General features: G+C 32.5%; 2 protein-coding genes across 2 annotated transcripts; both read right to left on the reverse strand.

Annotated features, from left to right (window-relative positions):
• Positions 1 to 2,016: 2,016 nt before the first annotated feature.
• On the reverse strand, positions 2,017 to 4,306 carry LOC120255758 (receptor-like protein kinase). Its single transcript, XM_039263512.1, is given in 7 exon segments — positions 2,017 to 2,227; positions 2,353 to 2,386; positions 2,503 to 2,989; positions 3,100 to 3,421; positions 3,424 to 3,523; positions 3,525 to 3,631; positions 3,677 to 4,306. Coding segments are annotated over 5 exon segments (1,467 nt in total). The 5' UTR covers positions 4,259 to 4,306; the 3' UTR covers positions 2,017 to 2,227; positions 2,353 to 2,386; positions 2,503 to 2,633.
• An 11-nt stretch (positions 4,307 to 4,317) lies between these two features.
• LOC120255759 (receptor-like protein kinase) lies at positions 4,318 to 6,528 on the reverse strand. Its single transcript, XM_039263513.1, has 4 exons — positions 6,331 to 6,528; positions 5,088 to 6,095; positions 4,955 to 5,036; positions 4,318 to 4,811 (listed from the first exon to the last, which is right to left on the reverse strand). Exons 2-4 carry the CDS (start codon positions 6,051 to 6,053, stop codon positions 4,318 to 4,320), a joined length of 1,542 nt encoding a protein of 513 aa, XP_039119447.1. The 5' UTR covers positions 6,054 to 6,095; positions 6,331 to 6,528.
• Positions 6,529 to 23,070: the final 16,542 nt, after the last annotated feature.

Genomic DNA, 23,070 nt, shown 5'->3' on the forward strand with positions numbered 1-23,070 from the left:
TCCCAATGCACACCCAAGTTTGGGTGTGCATTGGATTCTTTGATTACCCTCCATGGGGTGATAACATCACCCCATGGAGGGTAATCATCATTCCCCCCAATTTTGGGGGGAATGAGGGGGAGGGAGGGGATAATGGACATAAAATGTCCATTTTACCCTCTCCCAATGTATATATATATATATATAATATTAATATTAAAATAATTAGTTTAAAATAATTAGATAATAATTCTATATTAAATAAATAAATATTTGGCGGTAGTGACCATTTTTTCATGGGAAATTTTTATTTTACACTAATCCAATTTATTTGTATTAAACAATATTAATTTAATTAGTAATTTGAATAATTAATTTCAATGATTATTAAATGAAGATATGTTATTTAAATATTTAATTTATACATTAAAATTAATAAATGATATTTAAAATATTTATAATTAAAAAAAATTAATTAATTAACCGTTAATTATAATAATTAAATCATAAAGTGAGAAATTTAATTAAATATTTAAACATAATTAAATATTTTATAACTAAAAAAATTGATTAATTTAATTAGTTAAGTATAATAATTAACATGAATAATACAAAATATTGTTATAAATAAAAATTATTATTATTAAACAAAAACTCACTATATTATTTAGTATTATTTGTTTATATTAAGGGCACAAACGTAATTACGCACTATCTTCTTTTTTTATTTTTCTCATTCCCAATAAATTACTTATTTACTTTTCTCATTCCCAAGGAATTAACTCTCTCTCAACCAAACAAAGTTTTCATTCCCATCCCCTTTCCCAAAGTTTTCATTCCCTTCCCCTTCTCTAAAGTTTTCATTCCTCATTCTGTCATCCAAACGGTACCTAAGCTCTCAGACAGTAACAGCAATGCCAACTAGACTGTGCCAATGTAAGTCTCTTCACAGTAAGTCCCAGTGTCAATGTGAAATTTCAATATAACAGGGTAAATTTTTCAAATGTGGGTCCTGAATATTAAGAGAATTAGAGGGAAGTTTTGAGTAAACTAAAACTTGAGAGGGACCTTAAAGCAATGTTCCTTCAGTGATACATAACAAGGTATCTAGAATTTTAGGAAAAGAAGACTAACTGTAGATGACTTCAATGTGCCAACTTGAGCTAAGCTTATTCCTGCCAAGTCTCCATCACATGAAAGACTAGAATAATTTAGCAGAGTTAAATAGTTTAGAAGACGACGAACATTAAATAATGAGATTTATCTATTATTCAAATTTGAGGCTTGAATTCTTCGAAGAGAATTTCGCAGAAAAAAAAAAAACCTTATATGATGACAAGTAAAGGATGCTCTCCAATGACTCATATTCTTCTTTCATTCTCAGCAGAAATTTTCATGATAATTGCAATGCAGAAAAAGACAGTCATGATCAACACTAGCGCAGGAATTTCCAATATTTGAAAATGCAGTTGTTACTGCCGAATACTTTGGAAAGAAGAAAGCTAAGTGCATGTGTGTAAAATATCAAGTTATTAAGAGATCAATTGACTGGGAATTCATTCGAAAGAATTCGACAGCAAAAAAAACCAAGCACAGATAGACAAGTCTCAAAATCTAGAAGAGAATACATTCATTATATCTCAGTTTTTGAGGAATTTCTTCGGCAATTCAATAAATTAATTAATAAACTTGTAGTAGAGAATAATGCAATACCAAACATTATACTAAATGGTTTAGGTCGATAATGATATGTAAGTAAACTATTAATTTAAATCTAAAAAATGATTTTCTTTCAAGAATTCAAGTCATTCCTTTGGCATTGGTCACAATCAAAAGGAGCTCAATGAGTTCATTGGTAACAAGTAGAAGAGAATAATCCAATACTGAAATTATATTAAGTGACTAACAATGATATGTTAGTAAACTATTTATATCACAAGATTGATTTTATTTAAGAATTCAAGTGGGGAGTAAACAAAGTGCAGTTCACCTACCATCTATCAGTCATGATATCTTTGAAACCATGGAAATGTTCAACACATGCCCTCTTTTAATAATGTTTTTGTTATCTTTGGAAACTCATCAGATTTCATTATACATGCCTCACTTTTGAATGTTTGAACAACTTCCTTTTTCTAAGTGTTAGATTTGAGCATATAGTCAAACAATAGTATAGAAAGAATCCTTATTTCCTAAAAGACTCCCAAGTCCTCCCAAAGACTTCACTTTCCCAAAATAAGCTGACTTTCTTCCCAATTTTGTGGCAGATATGCAAAAACATCTCATCAAATTTCAGTTATTCAAAAGATGAAAAGATATTGCATCCAAAATCAAACAAATAAGCATGAATTCAATGCAAAAAGATCAGCTTACCAGGAAATGAAGTAGATGTTGAAACCGAGAATGGCTGCATGGCATGCAGAGTTAGTGAAGATAGAAGAGATTAGATCAGGCATGTAAAAATGTTGATCGAAATCTTAAAGCAACGAAGACGAAGATTGAAATTTGGAACTTGAAACTTACAATACATAGACCATTTCTTTTGTCAGAGGAAATCGGAAAACAACCGACATTGTACAATGTGGATCAGTCTCATTACATACTTCTTCAAGAAACCGATTCAGCACTGATGACTACAAAAAGGTCAGTGATGCTCATTTGATGTCCTTTCCAAATCTAGCAACACTGGATCTCAAGTCTGTTAGCTGTGCAACAACACTCCTCATCGAAGGCCTGTCACTCGCCTCACTGGCTGTACATTGTAAGGCCAACTTGAGTACTCGTCTCATTTCCAACTCTACAGAACCGATAATTTCATGCCTGATACTTGGATCAATAATAATATTAACATCATCAGTACCATTCAAAGTTGAAAGTGCCCAATTTACAATGTTCATGTTATCCGGAAAAGATGGATCCAAAGCCATCTTCCTTGTTATCAATTCAAGTAGAACCACCCCATAGCTATACATGTCAGACTCCTTGTTTCTTCTAGTTGTAAATGCAGTTTCTGACAGAAGAGAATCAAAACAAGTCATCAACAAGTTATGAGTTTGCATTCTGTTTTCTGAAACAATTGTTAATGATAAAGTATGAAAATATGAAGAATATAAGTCATACCAGGTGACATATAGCCAATGGTACCCATGATTGCCGAGGACTGAGGAGATGCTGAAATTTGATCCATGAGCTTGGCAATTCCGAAATCAGAGATATGAGGTTCCATGTTAGAGTCTAAAAGAATGTTCTTCGGTTTGATGTCACGGTGAATAATAGCCGGGTTGCAGTCATCGTGGAGATAGGCAAGGCCTTGAGCAATTCCAAGAGCTATCTTGTAGCGCGCATTCCATTCCAAAACTGGCGGAGGCTTTATCTCATGTAAAACATCATGAAGACTTCCATTTTCCATATATTCGTAGAGAATCAATCCATAGTCATTTTTTTCAGCCAAAAGTCCACCAATCTCACAAGATTTCTATGCCTGATCTTACCAACTGTTTGGATTTCTCTGACCATGCTCACATTGGATCCTTTCTGAGTAGAAAACAAGTTTCTTCACAGCATAGACTTCATTCGGACTCAGCAAAGCTTTGTAAACAGTTCCATGAGCTCCATTTCCCAAAATGTACTTCTCATTCAAATTTTTCAGTGGCTTCAATTACTTTTGTTCAGGAGGAAAGATGATCCTTCATGTAACGATGGCCTTCCCTCGGTAACTCTCCCTACGTCCAAGGAGAATACAACCACATCCAAGGAACAGTAACATGCAGAAAAAGAACGAACCAAGACTAATCAGCACAATGGCAATCGTACTGAGATCTTTTCTTATCCTGCTTCCACCACATAATGTAAGACTGCTATTCTTCAAGCAAGAAAATTCACCTTCCGGACAACAAAGGCCTGCATTGCCCGTAAATGAGCTTGGAAAGGAAACCAACAAGTTTAACAAATTTTTCGGCAAAGAACCAGTGAACTGATTATATGAAACATTCACCTGGAGCAATGAACTAAGATCACGCAATGAAGTTAGTTCTCCGGTCAGATTATTGTTAGAGACATCAAGGGTCTGTAGTCTATTCAGATTTGCAAACTCCGAAGGAATCTGGCCAGTTAGTCCGTTACTGCTAAGGTTTAAAGCTATTTGAAGACTGCTTACTCTGCCCAATGATGAAGGAATCATGCGCTTGAAGTTATTAGCACCAAGCTGCAATTCGAGCAACATCTCAAATCCTGACAAGAAATCTGGGATCCCGCCACTGAATTGATTGCCTTGTAGCATCAGTTGAGACAGAAGCAACAAGTTTTTCAGGCTCAATGGAACTGTTCCATTGAAAAGAATTAAAAGCTCAAATTCAGTATATCTAACTTACTGCATTGAGAAATTTGTGAAGGCAACTGACCATATAATCTGTTACTCGATAAATCTAAAACATGCAAATTAACTAGCTTTCCAATTTCTTGAGGAACCGAGCCTTTGATCTTGTTGCTTGATAAGTTTATCATAGTGACATTCACACAATTACCCACACTAGGAGGTAATGGCCCATTCAAATTATTCTCCCTCAAATCCATGTACAACAGGCTTGAATCCTCAGCAAAATCAGGTAGAGAACCACTGAGCTTGTTATTCCTAAGAATCAGCCTCCTCAGACTTGAACAGTTCCCGACATCGGCAGGCACATTACCTTCGAGTAAATTATAACCCAAGTTCAAAACCTCCAATTGTTTCCCATGACAGAGATTTGGTGGGATGCCTCCAACAAAATTATTATTAGTGAAGTCAATTTGAACTAAACTACTGTTGATCCCCAACCCCTTGAGGTATGACACCACTAAACCGGTTATTGAAAAAGAGTGACATTCTTAAGGTTTCTAAGTTCAGTCATCACTGGAGACAAAAAGCCCAGAGAGAGAGTTGTTGTAAACAAGAACCTCTTGAGGCTCTTGATCCTCCAAATCTCAACCGGAAACTCACCGGTGAAGTAGTTTTGTAAACAGGCGGAGAGTTTTTGAGATTGAGACAGCTGACCCAATTCTCTTGGAATAATGCCTTCAAGCTGGTTCTCATATGCCTGAAAAATCATACAGTGATCGACAATTCCCTATACCCGAGGAATCGGCCCTGACAGAGAGTTCTGAGAGAGATATAGTATCTCAAGGTTTTCTAGCAAACTGATGGAAGGCGGTATCAGGCCAGACAACTGATTGCTTACAACAGCAAATACTGTCAAATTACTGCAATTTCCCAGCCATGCCGGGATCTCACCTTTGAAACGATTGAACGACAAAATGAACATTTGCAGCTGCCCGCAACTGCTTGAACTGAGAGGAATCCTTCCCTGAAAATCATTAGTATTAGCATCGACATAACTGAGCCCTTTTATGTTATTCAAGGTCTCAGGAATAGCTCCGGTGAGCTGATTGTCGAACAGGGATAGCTCCTCTAATTTAGTACAATTCCCGATTGAATCTGGTACATTGCCTGACAGCTGATTTTCAGATAACCAAAGGTATTTGAGACTGGACAACTTTCCTATGCTGGCGGGGATCGGCCCGGTGAGTTTGTTCTGGTTCAGATAAACTGTCTCCAAATGCCCGTTCTGAAACAAGGAAGCCGGGATCGTTCCACTGAGTGCATTGGTGAAGAGGGAGAGGAAGGACAGTCTCTTGAAGTTTAGCACATTCGGTATGTCCCCGGTGAGGGAGTTGTTTGAAAAGTCCAAATATTCAAGGTGAGTACAATTACCCAACTCCGACGGTATCGATCCAGCAATTTCATTGTTGCTAAGATCAACAGTCTGGAGGTGCCTCAGCAAGCCAATCTCCGGCCCCAGTTTACCGGAGACTCCTTGCTGAGAGAGGTTAAAAGAGACCATATTGAAGTGCAAATCACACTCAACTCCAACCCAATCACATGGATTAGGATCAGATGAGTTCCAAGATGATTTAATGGAGGATGGCAACACCAAGTTCTTTGACAGAGCAAGCAAAGCTTGCCCATCAGGACACAAACCAAATGAAATTGGTATTGAGAACAGGAACAATGAGAAGCAATAAAACAGATCTGATCCCATTCCAAACACAGCTTCAATGTACAGTAAATCCCTAAGCTACTCCTGTCATTTCAATCCATATCCAAGAATCACAACAATGTCAAAGGCACACAAATTTTCTCAATTCCATCAATAAACATGAAAAAGGTATCAGTTTTACAAACAAATACAGACAGTAATACAAAAACTAAGCTAGTACAAAGCATGATAAACAGAACACAATGAAAAAGAAGCAGAAGAAAACATCACAAAACTCAAGATCAAAGTGAAAGCAAAAAAAGAAAAGAAAACCAAGTACCTTAGTAGGAATCCTTCATCTCTCAAATGGTTGGAGAACAAGAAGGAAAGGAAGCATTCCACATTAGCATAACTAGTATGTCTATATATATATATATATATATATATTAGTTTTACTTTTGAGTTTTTTATTCATCTTTTGAATGCTTTTGTGCTAAGTGCACTCAGCACCATATTTTTTGTTTGTTGTTGTTGTTGTGCAAAGGCATGTGTTCATATTGAAGTTAAATATATAATAAGAAAACCAGTAATAATATCAATATTATTTCAAGAACATTCTTTTTGAGATGCATTTTAAAGAAGTGGTGAGATGTTTGGATTATTTATTTTTTTCCTTTTTTTTTTTTAAATATTTATCTAGTGTAAACGTGTCAGAAGACTCATCACTCATGACACCTGGTTACTGAATTAGACATGGACCACATAACAGTTCAAAGCTCTCTGGTTTTTGTTGGTATTATTTTTATACAAATTATTTTTAATAATTAAAATGAAATAATAATAACTAGTTAAATATTTATTTATTTTAATTAATTAATTATTATAGTTAATTAATTAATAATTAATTATTTTAAAAAAATATAATTAATTATCAATTTGATATAGTTATTTATTATAGTTAATTAATTACTAATGATATTAACAAAAAATTTGAAATATTTATTTATAATAATTAATTTATTTTTTTCAATTTACATAATATTCATTTGAATAAAAGACATAAATGTCATCTTATCATATTCCTTACTTGGATTTTCAGATAAATTACTGACTCTCAATCGTATCAATGAAAACTAGCATTCTTGCGTTCTCACCCCTACTTGACCACCCTCATACCACTCTATTAAAACCTTTGCGATTCGCTCACGATATGACAAAACACTCAAGAGCAAAAATATTCAGTAACAATGCAAGCAAAATCAATCAACAAAAAATCAATCAAATTATCACAACAAGCATCAAAAGCATCAACAAATTAGCATGCCAAGTCCACAAAACTATGTATACATTTCAATGACAAGGGAGAAATGATGTTTTGAAAAGTCAAATAATTAGTCCTTTGAAGGTCAATGAACAGAATCAAACCACAACCACAAGAAGGCATGCAAAGACAAAGTCTTACATGAATCCATGAAAAAGAATAAAAGAGCATGAGTTCACACTGTTGGTTGACATGGAGAAAAAGATATGTATATATATATAAAGAAAAAAAAAAAGCGCTAACACACAAATACAGAGATTTTTAGGGAAAATAGAAATGTTTCAATGTTTCATATCACAATCAATGTGAATGTGATGGTGGATGTAAAAGTGGTGAAGAGTCTCATGCTTTTATGTTTTTTTTGGTGAAATAGCTTTTCAAACTAAATTTGTCTCAGAAATTCTTCTTCTTGCAATAAATGGAATGGAAAGATGAATTTTGCTTGTCAATAGATTTTTTTTGGGGTAAAGTTGCTGACAGTTAATGCTGCCATCAACTTGGTTGTAGTTGACAATAATATTTTGCAGAAAAGTTAATGTCTTTTCATAATACCTGTTTAACTCTTTAAATAATAATTATATAATATATAATATAATAAAATTTGTTTTCATGTATTTTGATTAATTGCTTTTTATTATATTATATATAAAAATTCTTATCAATTAGACTATATATTATAATAAATAAAACATGATTGTGAATTAAAAAGCGCCAAAATTAAATTTAATTTAATTTCAACAAGTTAATTTTGAAATATAGTTTCTAAAACTAAAAGAAAAACTAAAGTTTAAAAACTCATCACCATAAATTTTCAAAGTTTACAAAACCAATCGTCTATACAAAACAAAAAGTCTTTTCCTCTATTTATTCTATTTTAATTTTAGTTCTTAGAACCTTGAAAATCATTTCCTCTCCATTTTATTTCTAAATGAAATTAAAACAATCCTTCAATTTTTCATTTTGAAAAAAAACTTATATCTTTTTTTTATATTCATTGAGCTTTACGATAACGATAATCATAATTCTCCGCAGCAGAAAAATTAAATGTACAAATAATTTTGACGCCAGCCATTGGAAGAGCGCATTTCGCATATTCTCAGTCAAGCAGTTTAGGGATTTAGATATGAGGTGCTGCACATTTCCCAAAATAAATATTGTAGAATTATAAAAATACTTTAAAATTATAAAAATTTGTGTGCTCATAAAACGTTATTACGAGTAGCAGACTAGTCCACGTCAGTTCACCGAGCATAAGCGATAGAGCAATGACCGGCGAAACAAATAGGGCAAATAAGACTAACTCAGCCACGCACAGCGGTGACTCAGAGAAACAATTACTGACAAATACCACAACGTGCTACGGTGACCAACAAAACTGACTGAAGAATTTGACATATGGGTTGATTGAGCACTGCTAGCAGCTCAGCGGGCTCTATCGGCGGAAACTCTGGCAGTGACACGAGGAACACTATAGCGTGACAGGCGATGGTATGCTCGTCAAGCTTTTGCTGCTGTGGGACGGTAGAAATTTGGACAGAACAGCGGGACATCGCAGAATTTTCAAAGGAAAATAATAGGTCGCGAGGCAATAGAAGAAGCGTTAAAAATCTGATCGGTGCAGATTCACCGTGCCGCATTACGATGAACACGACGCTGGTACTAAAGGCCACGAGAAAAGCGCTATGGGAAGGGCGAGAAGTCTAACCCGGCCAATCGGCAATGAGACCCCTCGAGCATCCCAGCCGCGAGATGTGGAAGAGCGACGCGATCTAAATAGCGCAAAAGCAAACCGTCAGCGGGGCTTACAACACAGCGATGAAAGGAATAGATGATACATGCAAATTCCACGGCAAAAATAACAAAGCTTACCTACACGATGACTGGAAAAGCAATGCATCTCCTCTTGGCTGAGTTTTCCCAAAGAGGATTTGTTAAGTCCACTCGCTAGTTAAAAATGTTTTGACATTTTAAAGGGGCTCGAAAGAATTCCAAAAGGCCTTAAAATCGAGACCCGGTGAACACCGCCGTCCGACCAAGTGCCAGAAGGAGTTTGGTGCGAAAATCCGGGTGCCCGGTGAGGTTCCGTCGTTTTTATCCTCGGGTCGCTTAGGCGTGAGTAAATGCGCGATGAGCACCCTTCTCCCTTTCGGCTCCTCCCCTAAGCGATGTACCGGTTCAGCCAAAAACAAAGCTCACTAAAGTTGCGAATTTTTCAAAATACCAAACAATTCTAAATTTTAAGTAATTTCTTCTTGTACATACTATCTGCTAATTTCACTGCTCCTCATAAATCAATGCGCAGATACCATTAGAGAAAGTTGATTATCTCACATAATTTAATATTAGTTATCCTTTCCAAAATTATATGCTTAATTTTATATCTTCACATTTCTCTCGGTATTAAATTTCAATAAGATAATTAAATAGAGTGTTAGAGTAATTTTTGGATAATAATAATAATAAATGTATGATGTTTAAAATAGACGGATACAAAGGACGTTTATGGCATGCTCAGAAACTGAGCAGCTGTTAGTTCATCAATAATTTCAAAAGTACAAATAATTTTAAAAAGGTTAAATGTAGTTTTAGACATAGATTTGAACAGTATAGAATTATAGATGGATTCAGAGATAATTGCAAAATAAGGAAACTATAGGATGGCTTAATTATATAAATTAAATTTACAAGAAACTAATATATGTGATTTATTTAATTTTTATAAAAATAAAATAACAAAAATCCACTGACTAATAAATATTCTAGAACAATTCATAGCAGACTAGATAGGGCCCAAGAACGTTTGGTTGGATCTTTCACTTATGGACTATAAATAGAGCCATCTCATAATCAAGCCTTTTCTCTTTTTCTTTGTTTTTTTTTCTAGCTTATATTTCAAATTTTGTATAACCAAACCAATTCATATTATTAATGTTTTTTATGTTTTATATTAGATTTTGTTTTCTTTCTCTCTATAGCTCATGTCGTTCTATATGAGTTTTCATTAAAATGGTTTCTAGCCTTCAAGGGAAAACCTCTTGCTCTTTTTTTTTTTCTTTTTGATCAGAGCAAATTTTTAAAGAAATCATATCTCATAAACTTTTGTGTAATGTAGCCAAAGAACATAAAACAATATCAATTTAATCTATTTTAATTAGTGCCGAACACCATAAAACATTAGTATTGAAAAGACATAAAATTTTTTATTTCGTAAATTTTATTTAAATTTGTTTTAAAAATAAAGTTTTTGGTGTGGAAGATATATTATCTGTTAAGTGAAACAATGTGGTTGAAAAATATAGTTTTATTTTTGGTGAAATTAAATAAATAATAGCTGAGATCATTTCGTAAGATTTGAATGTTGAAAAAGTTGAGAAAAGATGTTAAAATTGACTACCTTTTGTCCAAAAAGGCACTTTTAATTCTAATTTTATTTTATTAGGTGTGAATTTTAGTGGAAAAACTTGAGCCACCAAATGTTGATATAAGTGTTGTGAAAAAAGTTTTTGTACTCTCTAACCTTTGATTACTAGTCAAAAAGTAATAATAAATTGATTGAAAGAATTTTTAATGTGGATAATGTTTTTTATGGAACTTGATCATTTAATCAAAAGCTCTTTTTCCCATTTCTACTAAAAACTTTCCGTATAAATTAGTACAAGTATAATCTGAACCCCATCTCTATTATTGTTTTTGACTAATAAAATGAATTAAAATTTTAATTATAAATATACATTTAATAGTAAGATATCATTAAAAATTTTGAAAAAAATAGATTTTAACAATATTTCTTAGACAATAAACTACCACGGATTGAAAATTAAATGAAATAAACAAATAAATGCATTTTGTTATATGTTTAAATAACATACTCCATATTGATTAAGATTTTATTTGAATATATATACACATTGTCATCTCTTTAGTTTGTAAAATAGAGTCAAGAACAAGTAGATAATGATTTGATGACAACAACCTAACTAGGCGACTTGATTTAAAGTTAGCCAACTCCACGGTAAAATTAATCCCAGTGCTAAGATGTAGAAGATCAACAATAACTCAGATGCTCTCTAATCCACTTCAAACCTAAACAAAACCTAATCCATAGAATTCAGTGCTATATGCTTTTAGCAAAAATAATAAATAATGATACTTTTTAATATAGAGAATGACTTAGAAAGGAAACCCCTTTTATACCCAATTGATTCCAAAATGGAAATATAAGAATGAAACATAAAATACTATTTTCAAAATATTATAGTTCTATAATGGACACCATACACTGAAGAGAGATGTGGTGGCAACTGTCCAATGTAAATGTTTTGTCACCAGAGATTCCGTTCAAGCAATATTTGTTCCTAACCTTTCAAAAACCTCATTAATTAGTGATTAAACTAATTACTAAAGCTTCTTAGCTACTTGTTCCTCTCTAATCCAAAGATCTAATTAGGGAATCCACCCATCATAAAAAATAAAAAATAAAATCAAATGATAATTGTTACTATGAACCATGATGATGCTACGTTATTTTTTTTTTTGAATAAAAGCGATAAACCAACGATTTATTAAAAGCTGTGAACAAAATTACAAAGTGCTAAACTCTCCCACCAAGCGAGGGAAAAAGTGGCGCAGGAGAAAGCAAAGAGGCAGAAGTAGAGGGAAGTCTAATCATGAAGACGCCTGGCCTCACATCCAGCCCCATATTAGAGTAAGTAGTAGAAGTAAACGGCGTTTGAGCAAAGGTCGCGGTTTATCGGCCAAGAGGAATTTTGAGCGCCAAAAGCCGAGGAGAGTCACCACCGCCAAGCTCATTGAGGCTTTGTTGGTCTCACGCATCACCGTCATAAACTGGTGAAAGAAGCATGTTGCCAGCTTTATAAATAATATTGAGATGTAAGATGCAGCCAATTGAAATACGTGAATATTTCTTTCTGCCGATATTCCACAGATTGCATTTGACGTGAGGTCCTGGGTGAGATCTGCAGTCGAAAGGGCGATGGGTAATCCAAATGGTCCACAAAGGAGAGAATTGTCTCGCTATGTTATTTAAGTAGAGGGTTTAGTATGATAAAATAATAAATTACTTGTTAATGATAATTATTTTTATTATTATATCATCAAGTTGTTGCTAGTGCAATCGTACTTGTGTGATTTATCAACTTAAGTAAACCTCAATTCACTTGTGAATAATTAAATAAATATTTAACCTTTTATTTATTATTAACTCGACTGATGGCCACCTTCTCAGTGTGATTTTGTAGTCCGAGCTATATATATATACATATGTTTTTAAATTTAGTTGAAGGAATATTTATAATTATTGTTTTCTCCCCACCTCGATTTTAATAATTGTATATATTAGTAGCTCTAAATGCACAAAAATTAAACCCAAGTTGAAAGGTGTACTCCATTACGACAATCACATAATCTTAATCTTTGACTCAGCCATCAAACTTGGTGAATGAGGCACAAACCTGACTTGACTAAAAGAGTTGATATCTCTTCCTTTTGCTACTAGGATAAATAACTACTTACCCTGATTGTTTCTAGGAGTCATTAGTGTTGTAAAATGTAGATCGGATATTAGCAAGTATTCGCAAAGAAAAATAAATAGTTAATAATGCGAAAAATAGTACACAAGATATTATTTAAAAACCCCTAAATAATTGTGTGTAAGTAAACCATGGTAAGGATAGAAATCACTAAGGAAAAATTTCTTAGCTACAAACTCTTTCTAATACAATTAGAAAACCAGATCCTTATCGGAGAATTGACTTAATCTCAAACTATTTTTTCACACTTCTCACCCTTCTTCTCTCTCTCTTAACTTACTAACTCACTTCATGGTCTTAACAAACGCTGGCGCAGGTTTTATGTAATTTCTTTCACCAACAAACACACAGGACTATTTTGATCTGCTATTACACGATGTGTGAGGTGACCCATGTAATAATAAAATATTCCCCACTAACTCTCTTCACCTACTACCAGTCATGACAAAGTAGGAGAAATACATCCTCGTTCTTCCATGCGTTGATGGTGTTAACATAATTGGCACAGCCAAATTCAATTATACTAAAGCAATCAACAATTAAAGACATTCTCATTGGAACATTGATATTTAATTTTTTTTTATTTTTTATTTCTTTATTTTTATTCCTCTAGTTTTTATCCAATATGTAATTGATATATAGTATGTAACTGTTCTTGTTTTTCTTACTTGGATAAATTGTGACCAATCCACTTTTATTAAAAAAAAAAAAAGGTTGATTTTGTTTAAACAATGGTCCGCGAATTTTAAGTGTTTTATTAGTATGATCTAAATGCACGTTAAGATAATTTCTATCCTTTTATTGTGAATATAATAATATTAGAAAACCACGTATAAAAAGAATATAGTGACATAGAATTTGGTTTACTAGTTATAACATCACAACTAATTTGGTGGAATCCACTTTGAAATACACTTAATTTGTAAGAGAAATTCTCACGTTGAAATATTATATCTACATTTATGTTTTCACCTGCTAAAAGGTGTCGTAAACTTACCATAAATCCATGTCACTCCCAATTTTATCCATTAGCAAAGATAAAATCCTTTTTTTAATAACAACTTTAGCGTAATTAATATACTTACTAAATTATTAAACATACTTATGTTTCTAATTGATATATTCCAAATAAGTTTCTAACAATTGAATATAAATTGAAAATAACCATAAATAACCGTAGACAATTTTCTATCATTTTTTTTTCTATTTTTTATTTAGTATAATAGATAAGAATATATATTATTAGCTTAACCTAATCGAAAATGAATGTATAATTCAACAATATTAAAATATTAACATTAAATAAAAAACCGTTAATATAAAGATATGTTGATTTTTTTACAAATAGGGAAGGTGTTTCTTCTAATTTAAGAGACATCGTAGTATACGATAAACGCCAATGTTCTCAACAAGAGATATATACTTTTATCACGAACACTGAGTTCGATCTCGGATATTCTCTAAAATAAACACTCTACTAGTTAGGACTTTATACTAATAAATCATATAATTGTTGGTTTTATATGGGTCCACAAAATATATCTATATATAACTCACTGGTAAATATAGGATAAAGAGTGTGGTTTGGCACCACCACTAGTTATAGCATCTAATTATCACGCTTCCAATCTAGTCTACACGCTTAGCATGGAATTAACTTTATCCACTTTAATCAGAGAAAGACTTTTGAAATAGCTTTAATTCGTCGGCAAAACTGCGATGAATTATTACCTCTTTTCTTTGCCTACTTTCAAAGGTGTCAAACCTGCCAAAATTATGACGCTTTGAAAATAAATCTACGTCACTAAGTCAAATCAAAGTAATTATTAAAAATTAATTAACAACAATAATTATTTTTATTTTTATTTTATTTTATTTTTATTTATTGACACATCTTATTTCTCTTCCATTGTCATCCAATGTAATTAACAGATGGTATGTAACTAATATTACTTTGCTCAATAAAATTGTAATTTATCTAGAATTTTTGTGTTTTATTAGCATGATTCAATGTATGTGAAGATAAGTTAATTATCTATCTTTTTGTTGTAAATATATATAATAGCCATAGGAAGACAATCTAATGTAAAGAACATAAGCAAATAGAATTTGGTTCATCAAGAATTACTTTTACAAATAATTTGGTCTTAAATCTTAATTTTTAAAACACTTTTAATGGGAAAGATTTTTGGTATCACTTTAATTTGTAAGACAAATTAAAGTGAAATATTACATCTACTTATTATTTTACTTTTAAAAAGGTGCCAAACTTACCATCAATCTGTCACTCCAATTTTTATAGATTAGGTAAAAATCCAATTTTTAACAAAACTTGGCACACAGTTAATATCCTTACTGAATTATTAAAATAAATTGATGCTCTATAATTGATACATTTTCTTTAATAAGTTTTTAATAATTGATTTAAATATAAATTGAAAATAATTGGTATAAGTTAATTATGATAACAATAAGAGACACCCTTTTTATTTTTTAAATTTTTAATATAATACATAAAATAAATATTATGTTTCCGCTGACGTAATATAATATGTTAAAAATAAATAAACGAATATCATTCAACAATTTTGGGGACTTACTCTACGCCAATGCACTATCTTGGCCTATCCCAGACCTGACCTCAAGGCCGGGCTCGTCTTATATGTCGATGCAAGGCTCCCTAGCCGATCCACATCTCACGCAGCCGGAGACGGTTACACGCCAGTCACTGCCCCTACTACTGTCTCTTGCCCAAAGTCATTGTCATTTTCTAAAAAATTCTACTCTATAAAAACGAATTTTATAAAATAAAATATTCAATATAAAATATATGCTGGATCTTACACTAAAAATAATAAATAATACATTGGTAATATAGGGAAAATTGAATGGTGCCTCAAGCTAGTCTACAAACTTAGTATGGAATTAGTCTTGTCCATTTTAACTTTCAGAGAAAGATTTTGAAATGCCTTTAATTCATGGGCAAAATTTATGATTATTCTTCCCAAATGGAACTACAACGTCACAAGGTCATTGTCAAATTGAAAATAATTAATTAATTTTAAAAATTAAAAAAACCCTCGCCACAATTTTTTTTAGCACATATAATCATTGAAGAAATAATATAATTCATCATTTTCTTTTCCGTTTTTTCCCAATTCCATTTTAAAAAAATCTAAAAAGGCTTTGTCTTTTCAATATCAAACCATGAATGGTGATGGCTCCAGAACATCATGTCGCGAAAAGTGCGCCATTTACATCCACTTCCATTTTTATTTTTTATATAAAATTTTCAGCAATTATATAATATATATAAATATTATTTTAATATAAATCTATTTGATCTATTTTATTTATTTATTATTATTATTATTTAATAAATTTCAAGCATGTATAAAAGTTGTACTTTTCTTTCATCACTTGTTGTAGTCATGTTTTACTGTTTGGTTGTCCAGATGTCCCTGAGATAATCAATTGAAATTAAATTTATATTATTTCAGAATTTTAAATAAAACAATTCATTTATTTATATTATTTAATAATTAATTTTTTACCATACTAATCATTTATATATATATAATTTAGTGTTTAGTGCTGTGGCGAGGCGGAGCATCAAAGGTATTGTTGTACGGGTGGGAGAAATGACGTTGGTGTCCCTGCCACTTAGCCCAAATGACCTGACCCAGTCTCTATGGCCCATAACGACCGCGGGGCCTTTGCCACGGCCTGGCCCACTAATCTCGGCACATCGTTATCGAGCCCCAAAACCCACCTTGACCCATGTGCTCATCTCCCATTGCTCAGGGTTATCCCAACGTCTTTTCCGAGATTGATACCAACCGTCTGATTTTTATATGGATGGCCTCGATTCTTAGCTGATCCTGACTGCCGTCCTCCGCGGTAAACTTTACTGCTTGCTCCATTTTCATATAATAAAACAACAACCACACACACACACACACATATATATATATTGAATAATAAAAGAGGAGAAGTTTATTTTTCTTCAACTAAGGAAAATATTATTTTATCTAAATTTATCAAAATTTAAATATGTATATATATACGTAAGTCCAAAAAAAAAGTCGTCATTATAGGGTTATTAAAATGGCAATAAGCAATGAATTGTTTACAACTTTAGTTTGTTAGGTAAGTGACGTATAGCTCATAACAAAACCAACATTAGTCCAAAAAATTGATGCATTAGTACATCATGTAATCAAACCACATCGTATCTTATATGACATCAATCGATACCATGCTTCTCCCCCATGCCCTCTAAATTAATTCACTTTCCATTTAATATTTATATATATACTGGTTTTAGATCATATTTCTCCAAATATGTGTATTAATCAGTAGGTTTTTTTATATGGCTGTTTTTTTTCAATGAAGCGGTGATTTATCCACGCAATATATATATGTGAAGGTTTAGAGATATACCTTTTTGTACACATCAAGCAAGGGACCATAAGGAAAAGAGGTACTAGTCCAAGGAGACATACAGAAGGTACCGTTAAAATTTGCCGGTAGAAATTAAATTATGCTTTAATAGCCATAAAATGAGAGAAAAATAAAACAAAATAGAAAAATAAAGTGGATGATGTCTCTAATATTGACTCTACCACCTTCCTCTCCCCCACCTAAGCTCTCATCATTATTATTGTCTATCCGTCATAACACAATTTAAATAATAAGGAATAATAATTATTATTATTATTATTATGAGCAAAAGACCTAATATAAATTAATATTATTTAAATAAACTCATGTATAATTTTTATCAAAATGAAAGAAATGGCTATAAAAGCTCATTTCTGCTTACTCAAAGACTCTTTTTAATTTTTCTTTCTAAATAAATAATTGAATTAATATAAATGATATACTTTCAATCATTTATGAAGTTATTTCGAACAATTTCAATTTTAGACCACTTCAAAGTAAACGAAAGAATTTTTTGTTTTAATAGATGTATAAATTAGTTTTAAAACATAAAAACATATGATTCTAAGAGGATATTATGGCCAAGAATTTAATTTAAGGCTTTTATTTTAAAAAGTAATAAATGATTAATTAAAAGTGATATGTTTCTTTTAATAAAAAAAAGTGTTATATATATATATATAATGAAAATAAAATAACCTAATAAATATAACATAATTTCTTCTCATAAGGAGTTAGAGGTTCAGCTTAGAGGGCCCAATTATGGACAAGTCTACAATAACATCATCCACCGAAAGTCCCCAACATCCAATGAATATATAAACTTCAACAAACCAGCAAAGAAAAAATTATTAGGCCCAAAAAATTGAAAAGAAAAGAAAAAGAAGAAACAACGAAAGCAAACTGGGCATCTACTGAAAGTAGTTCTACTTCCTATTCCAGATAAAACACATCCACTCTGTTTCCCATTCAATCACCACTGTTTCCTGTTTTACCACCAAAAACTTCAAATACAAAGTAATCCTCTTCATTCACACTAAGTAAATACAACCAAACACAAAAACTCATATATATCCCTCATCTTTCCAACCACAAAAGAAACAAGAAATAAGGACTTAATAGCATTGATCCACAAGAAGAAATATCACAAGGGCCATCAATGAGTACCAAATGGCTCAAATTTCATCAACAGCCAAAACCCGTCATACTCCCTCCGGTGCTATATCTTTGCCGGCCTCGCGCCATGCCGGGCCCCATCGCCTTTGCCTTCTCATCCTCGCTTGCCTTGGTCGTTCCGCTCGGAGTCCCAAGAAACAGATACTCGAGTATCAAAGTAAAAGGAAAGCGACAACAACAATAAAAGTTAGTATCTAATCAATTTGAAATTTGAAGCATGTTGTGGGTGGATCATGGCAGGTGAAAAGGGAAGCCAACCTTCTTGGCCACTCCCATGTCTAGCACAGACTTCTTTGGAAGATAGAATTAGTGAAGAGAATCACAAAGAAGAGAATTTTCATGGAGGAGTCACGAGCATTCTCCTTTTGATAGGTTATTGATTTCTTAATTCACTTACCTATATATATATATATTAAGTGTAGAGAATTGAAAGAGTGACCAATTGAGTGAAGGATCTTTTTTTCACTAGAGTTTATCTTTGGGTGTGTTTGATGAATGGATTTAAGCTGGAAGGTATGTACAGTCATCACCAAGCTGTTGTTTGTTTGAGTTATATATGGAGATGAAGCTCGTGGTTGGAATTAGGGAAATGGCAGCTTTTGCTCTGGCTAAAACAACCTTTGCACTTCTTTTCTAACCTTTTTCTATCTTTATTCTGAGTGAGGGAACGAGAATAAATGGCTTTCCTATTGATTCCTTGTTAAGTTTAACTTTAGCCTTTGTCCCTAGCTTACAAATAGATACAGACCCTTAATTCCTCTACATGTTGCCTCTGGCCAGCAGCTATCTTGGATTATACATCTCCTTGGATATTATATATTTATTATATGACACACTAAAAATGAAAGGAAAAGGGAATTCCACAAAAGTATATAGCTATCTCTTGGTTTTTGTTGAGAAAAACAAAGAAAAACATGTGTGGATGATTTGCAAAGAGTGTTCTTTGGTCACTAAATAATGCTTATTCCAACTTGATGCCAGAGATGACACATACAAAGAGGTATGACCAGTGTCATCTGATACTTAAAGCCGTAAATGGTGCTTCTTCATTGCTATAATAAGCTAAAATTTAACAAGTTTAAGATATATGATGTAGGTATGTGTGGTATGTATAATGTATATAAAACCGAAGATATATGAATGTGTAATGTGTGTAATGTATATAAAATTATATATCATGTATAAAATATCTATAATGTATATGTAAATTAAAGTTTACGTGTTTTCCTTGATCTAAAGACAACTTATAGTTAAGCCATTAGTTGTTGGCTGTGAGGGAAATGCACAAAGGATTTTACAATGATTATGGTCATGCTCCTCAAACCTCGACAAACCAAAGGCCCTGGTACATGGTAAAGTCATAATCGGAAATTTACATTTACTAAATACTTACCCTTACATAGTTAACAGTTATGACATTATGCAGACGTGACGCCCTGGATAGGCATGCTTACTTGCCCACCTTGCTAAGCTATTATACCCTGATTCTGACCATTAATAATGTACTGTATGAGCTTTTACGTACAACCCAAAGCACATAAGATCCACCTAAAAATAATCAACCATAAAATTTCAAAAATTTCAAAACTCAAACAGCAGTATACGCAAACAGGCTTTCCATTGGTAATCAAATTCAAATCAAGCTATAACACATAAATCGATAGTCAAACATATATATCCCATAAATAACTATTGCACAAAACAAAACACAAAGATTGCTGCTTATTCCTTGACCCGAACCGTAATATCAGAAATTTTCATCGGTTTACTACCTTCTGCGACTTGCATGCAGTAATATCGAGGCATTGCTATTCTTCACTCGACGGAACGCATGAGTAAACTATGGGGCTGTAATAGCAGTATACAAGGCTGCCGACATCATAGCATTAAACCCGTCAAAGGATATGTGCTTAACGATAGCTTAATCAGGACTACTGTCAGAAGGCTAAAATACTTCATATTTACAAAACAACAAAATTCTTAAGTTCTGAATCGAGCAAAATACAGTAATTTCGACAAGTAAAATATCTGGAAGTCATGCTGTGGATACCATTTTTACTCATATTAAACAACATAAATTATTTGAATCCAAAACCCTAAAATTGATACTTTTAAAAATATTATTAATCGTACACAAAATATATATATAAGTTTCAAGCAACTCAGTAGGAATATGTAACAATCATAAATTCAAAATAAACTATCTAATAACTCGGGACTTTAAGTAATCGTAGAAACCAAATGCCACGCTCGATTGGGGACTGTGTTGTTAAACTGCAGAAACGGCGATTTTGATGGCCGTAGTGTTCATTTGCGTTTTGACAGGAGCATTTTTACCATTTATGCCGAAACGAAGGGTTGTATCAGAGAGAGACTCTAAAACCCTCCAAAACCCCGCTTTTCCTAAGAACCCGATTCTTTAGGCCGAGAGGTTAACCTCTCATTAAAATATTTAAAAATATTTATATTTGAATTTTATAAAATTAATTATATCAAATGCCCGCTTCCGTGGCTTTTATTCCACTAACTTAATTTTATTTTAATCAAGTGATTCATCATGACACCCATCGCAAAATCTATGTATTTTTACTTACTTTCATTTATTTATTTGTTTGTTTATGGCGTGTTTTTATCTCCTCAATCTTATCCGTAGATGAATTTATCTCAATAAAATACCTTACTATACCCAACTTGGACCTCCAAAGTATAAATCAAATTAAAACTTTAGTGGAGAAAAGAAACTAATAATTACCGAATTCAACGACTTATCATTACTTATAATTAAAATAAGCTTAAAATAGTGACTACTGAGTGATCTCTGCTCAAGAGGGAATTCATTTCTTTAAATAATTTATACATATATTCTCATATATATACAAAACGACTCCGGACGTAGATGCAGCCTCAAAAATTAAAATATACTCAAAAATCAAAAATAAATTATTTATAATTATAATAATGATAATAATAAGAAATATTATTATTATTATTTATTAAAAATTTATTAGACGCTCTTTTCTCCTCCTTCCTTAACCAAATGCGCTTATCGGACCAAAACCCTCATTTTCTTTTCCATAAATATTCTGGCTCATCTAAATCAAAGGGTACCGAAGATTTTCTTTCCCTACATAAAACTCTGTTTATTCAAACAAGAAGTTAAACCCTGATTAACACCAACGATACTCAAATCATAACCCAAACACCAACGTCATGCGTAAGTAAAAGATCCTATATTTTAGCAAATAATTTCTGAAAATCTGTGTCCATATAGCTTCTTAAATGAAACTCGTAGGTGTGGCGTGTCAAATGTTTTCACTGACTATACAAACGTTGGGCCCACTCAACAATACAAACTCAAATATGGGCAAGGCTGGTACATCTGGCTATTAACACAATGATTAACCATAATCGACAGCAATGATCATGGATTAAGCACTAAAAACAGCATCACAAACTCTGACACCCATACACATGCAACCAACAATTTCAGTACATGCTCCTTTCTAATATATCTCACAATATATAACTTTAAATAAGATTAAATTTTAGGTTAGCACATGCAATTAACTTAAAATTAAACAACATTCTTGGTTAAACTAAGCAGTCCTGATTCAACTCAAGATCTTCAAATTCTCTCGCTCACCATTACGCTTCCGGCATGTAAAACGCGGCCGAGATACACCTACAAAAATCAATGACATATCTCACAAATTACAGTCGGTAAAATTTAGTGGCCCACTAGAGCCATAGGTCACAACTCATCTTTACAACTTTTTGTAGAGCAAGCCTAAACTCTAAACTGCGACTCTATCAAATCACAAAATAGATTAATAAATTCGGCTATGCTGTACGTAAATATCGACTCACGCCAATCGTCGCTTTTGTGTTCGTTTTTATAATTTATGTTAGACTTATGTAAAACTCATGAAATTTTACAAGAAATCTGCTAGCATTGACATCTATAAATTCCGTGATTTTAATCTCCTTTAAAAATCGGCCTCTAGATCTCTCCAAAATCAAAGAGGGATTTCACATGCTTACATACATGAAATTTGCGAATCTTATCCTCAAAATTAAATCAAATAAAATTCTCCACCAAACCCTACTCTAATCTAAGTACTACATGCCACAAACTAATAAAAGAGAGTAAAACAAAATAAATCAGAACTTTACATGAATACAATAGTAGAAATAAACCTTCGATGGTGAGAGATTCCTTCCCTCTTCCTCATCTCCAGCACCACAAGTAATTAATGAGAGACGCCTCGATCTAACTTTTTAAACGATGCAAGATAGAATGAGGCTGAAAGAGGTGGGTAGGGTTTGATATAAAGTAAATCTGAAACATATAGGTATCCATGTACACACACAACGTAACGTTAGAATAAAATAAATAAGTGGTGGGGACTATCAGGTTATTTCTTATCTATACATAGCACGCCACCTCTGGTCTCTGTGGCCCATAGACAAGAATCTTGAACCGCCACTGCAAGCACTCGCAGGCACACACATATGCTATCTGTGGGTTAGTATTGAAACTCTGAGAGAAATGCCATGCACACCTTTCTTTTTGTTGTATTATTTTTAATAT

This window comes from Dioscorea cayenensis, unplaced genomic scaffold (assembly GCF_009730915.1).
Source record: "Dioscorea cayenensis subsp. rotundata cultivar TDr96_F1 unplaced genomic scaffold, TDr96_F1_v2_PseudoChromosome.rev07_lg8_w22 25.fasta BLBR01001191.1, whole genome shotgun sequence".
Lineage (NCBI taxonomy): Eukaryota > Viridiplantae > Streptophyta > Magnoliopsida > Dioscoreales > Dioscoreaceae > Dioscorea > Dioscorea cayenensis.

Excerpts from the sequence above, each read along its gene's own strand:
- LOC120255759 (XM_039263513.1), bottom strand. The coding sequence starts at position 6,053 with ATGGGATCAGATCTGTTTTATTGCTTCTCATTGTTCCTGTTCTCAATA. Across the intron at positions 5,037-5,087 it reads TGTCAGGGCCGATTCCTCGG|CTTGAAGGCATTATTCCAAG; the intron begins GTATAGGGAATT and ends TATGAGAACCAG. Across the intron at positions 4,812-4,954 it reads TTTACAAAACTACTTCACCG|TGGTGTCATACCTCAAGGGG; the intron begins GTGAGTTTCCGG and ends TAACCGGTTTAG.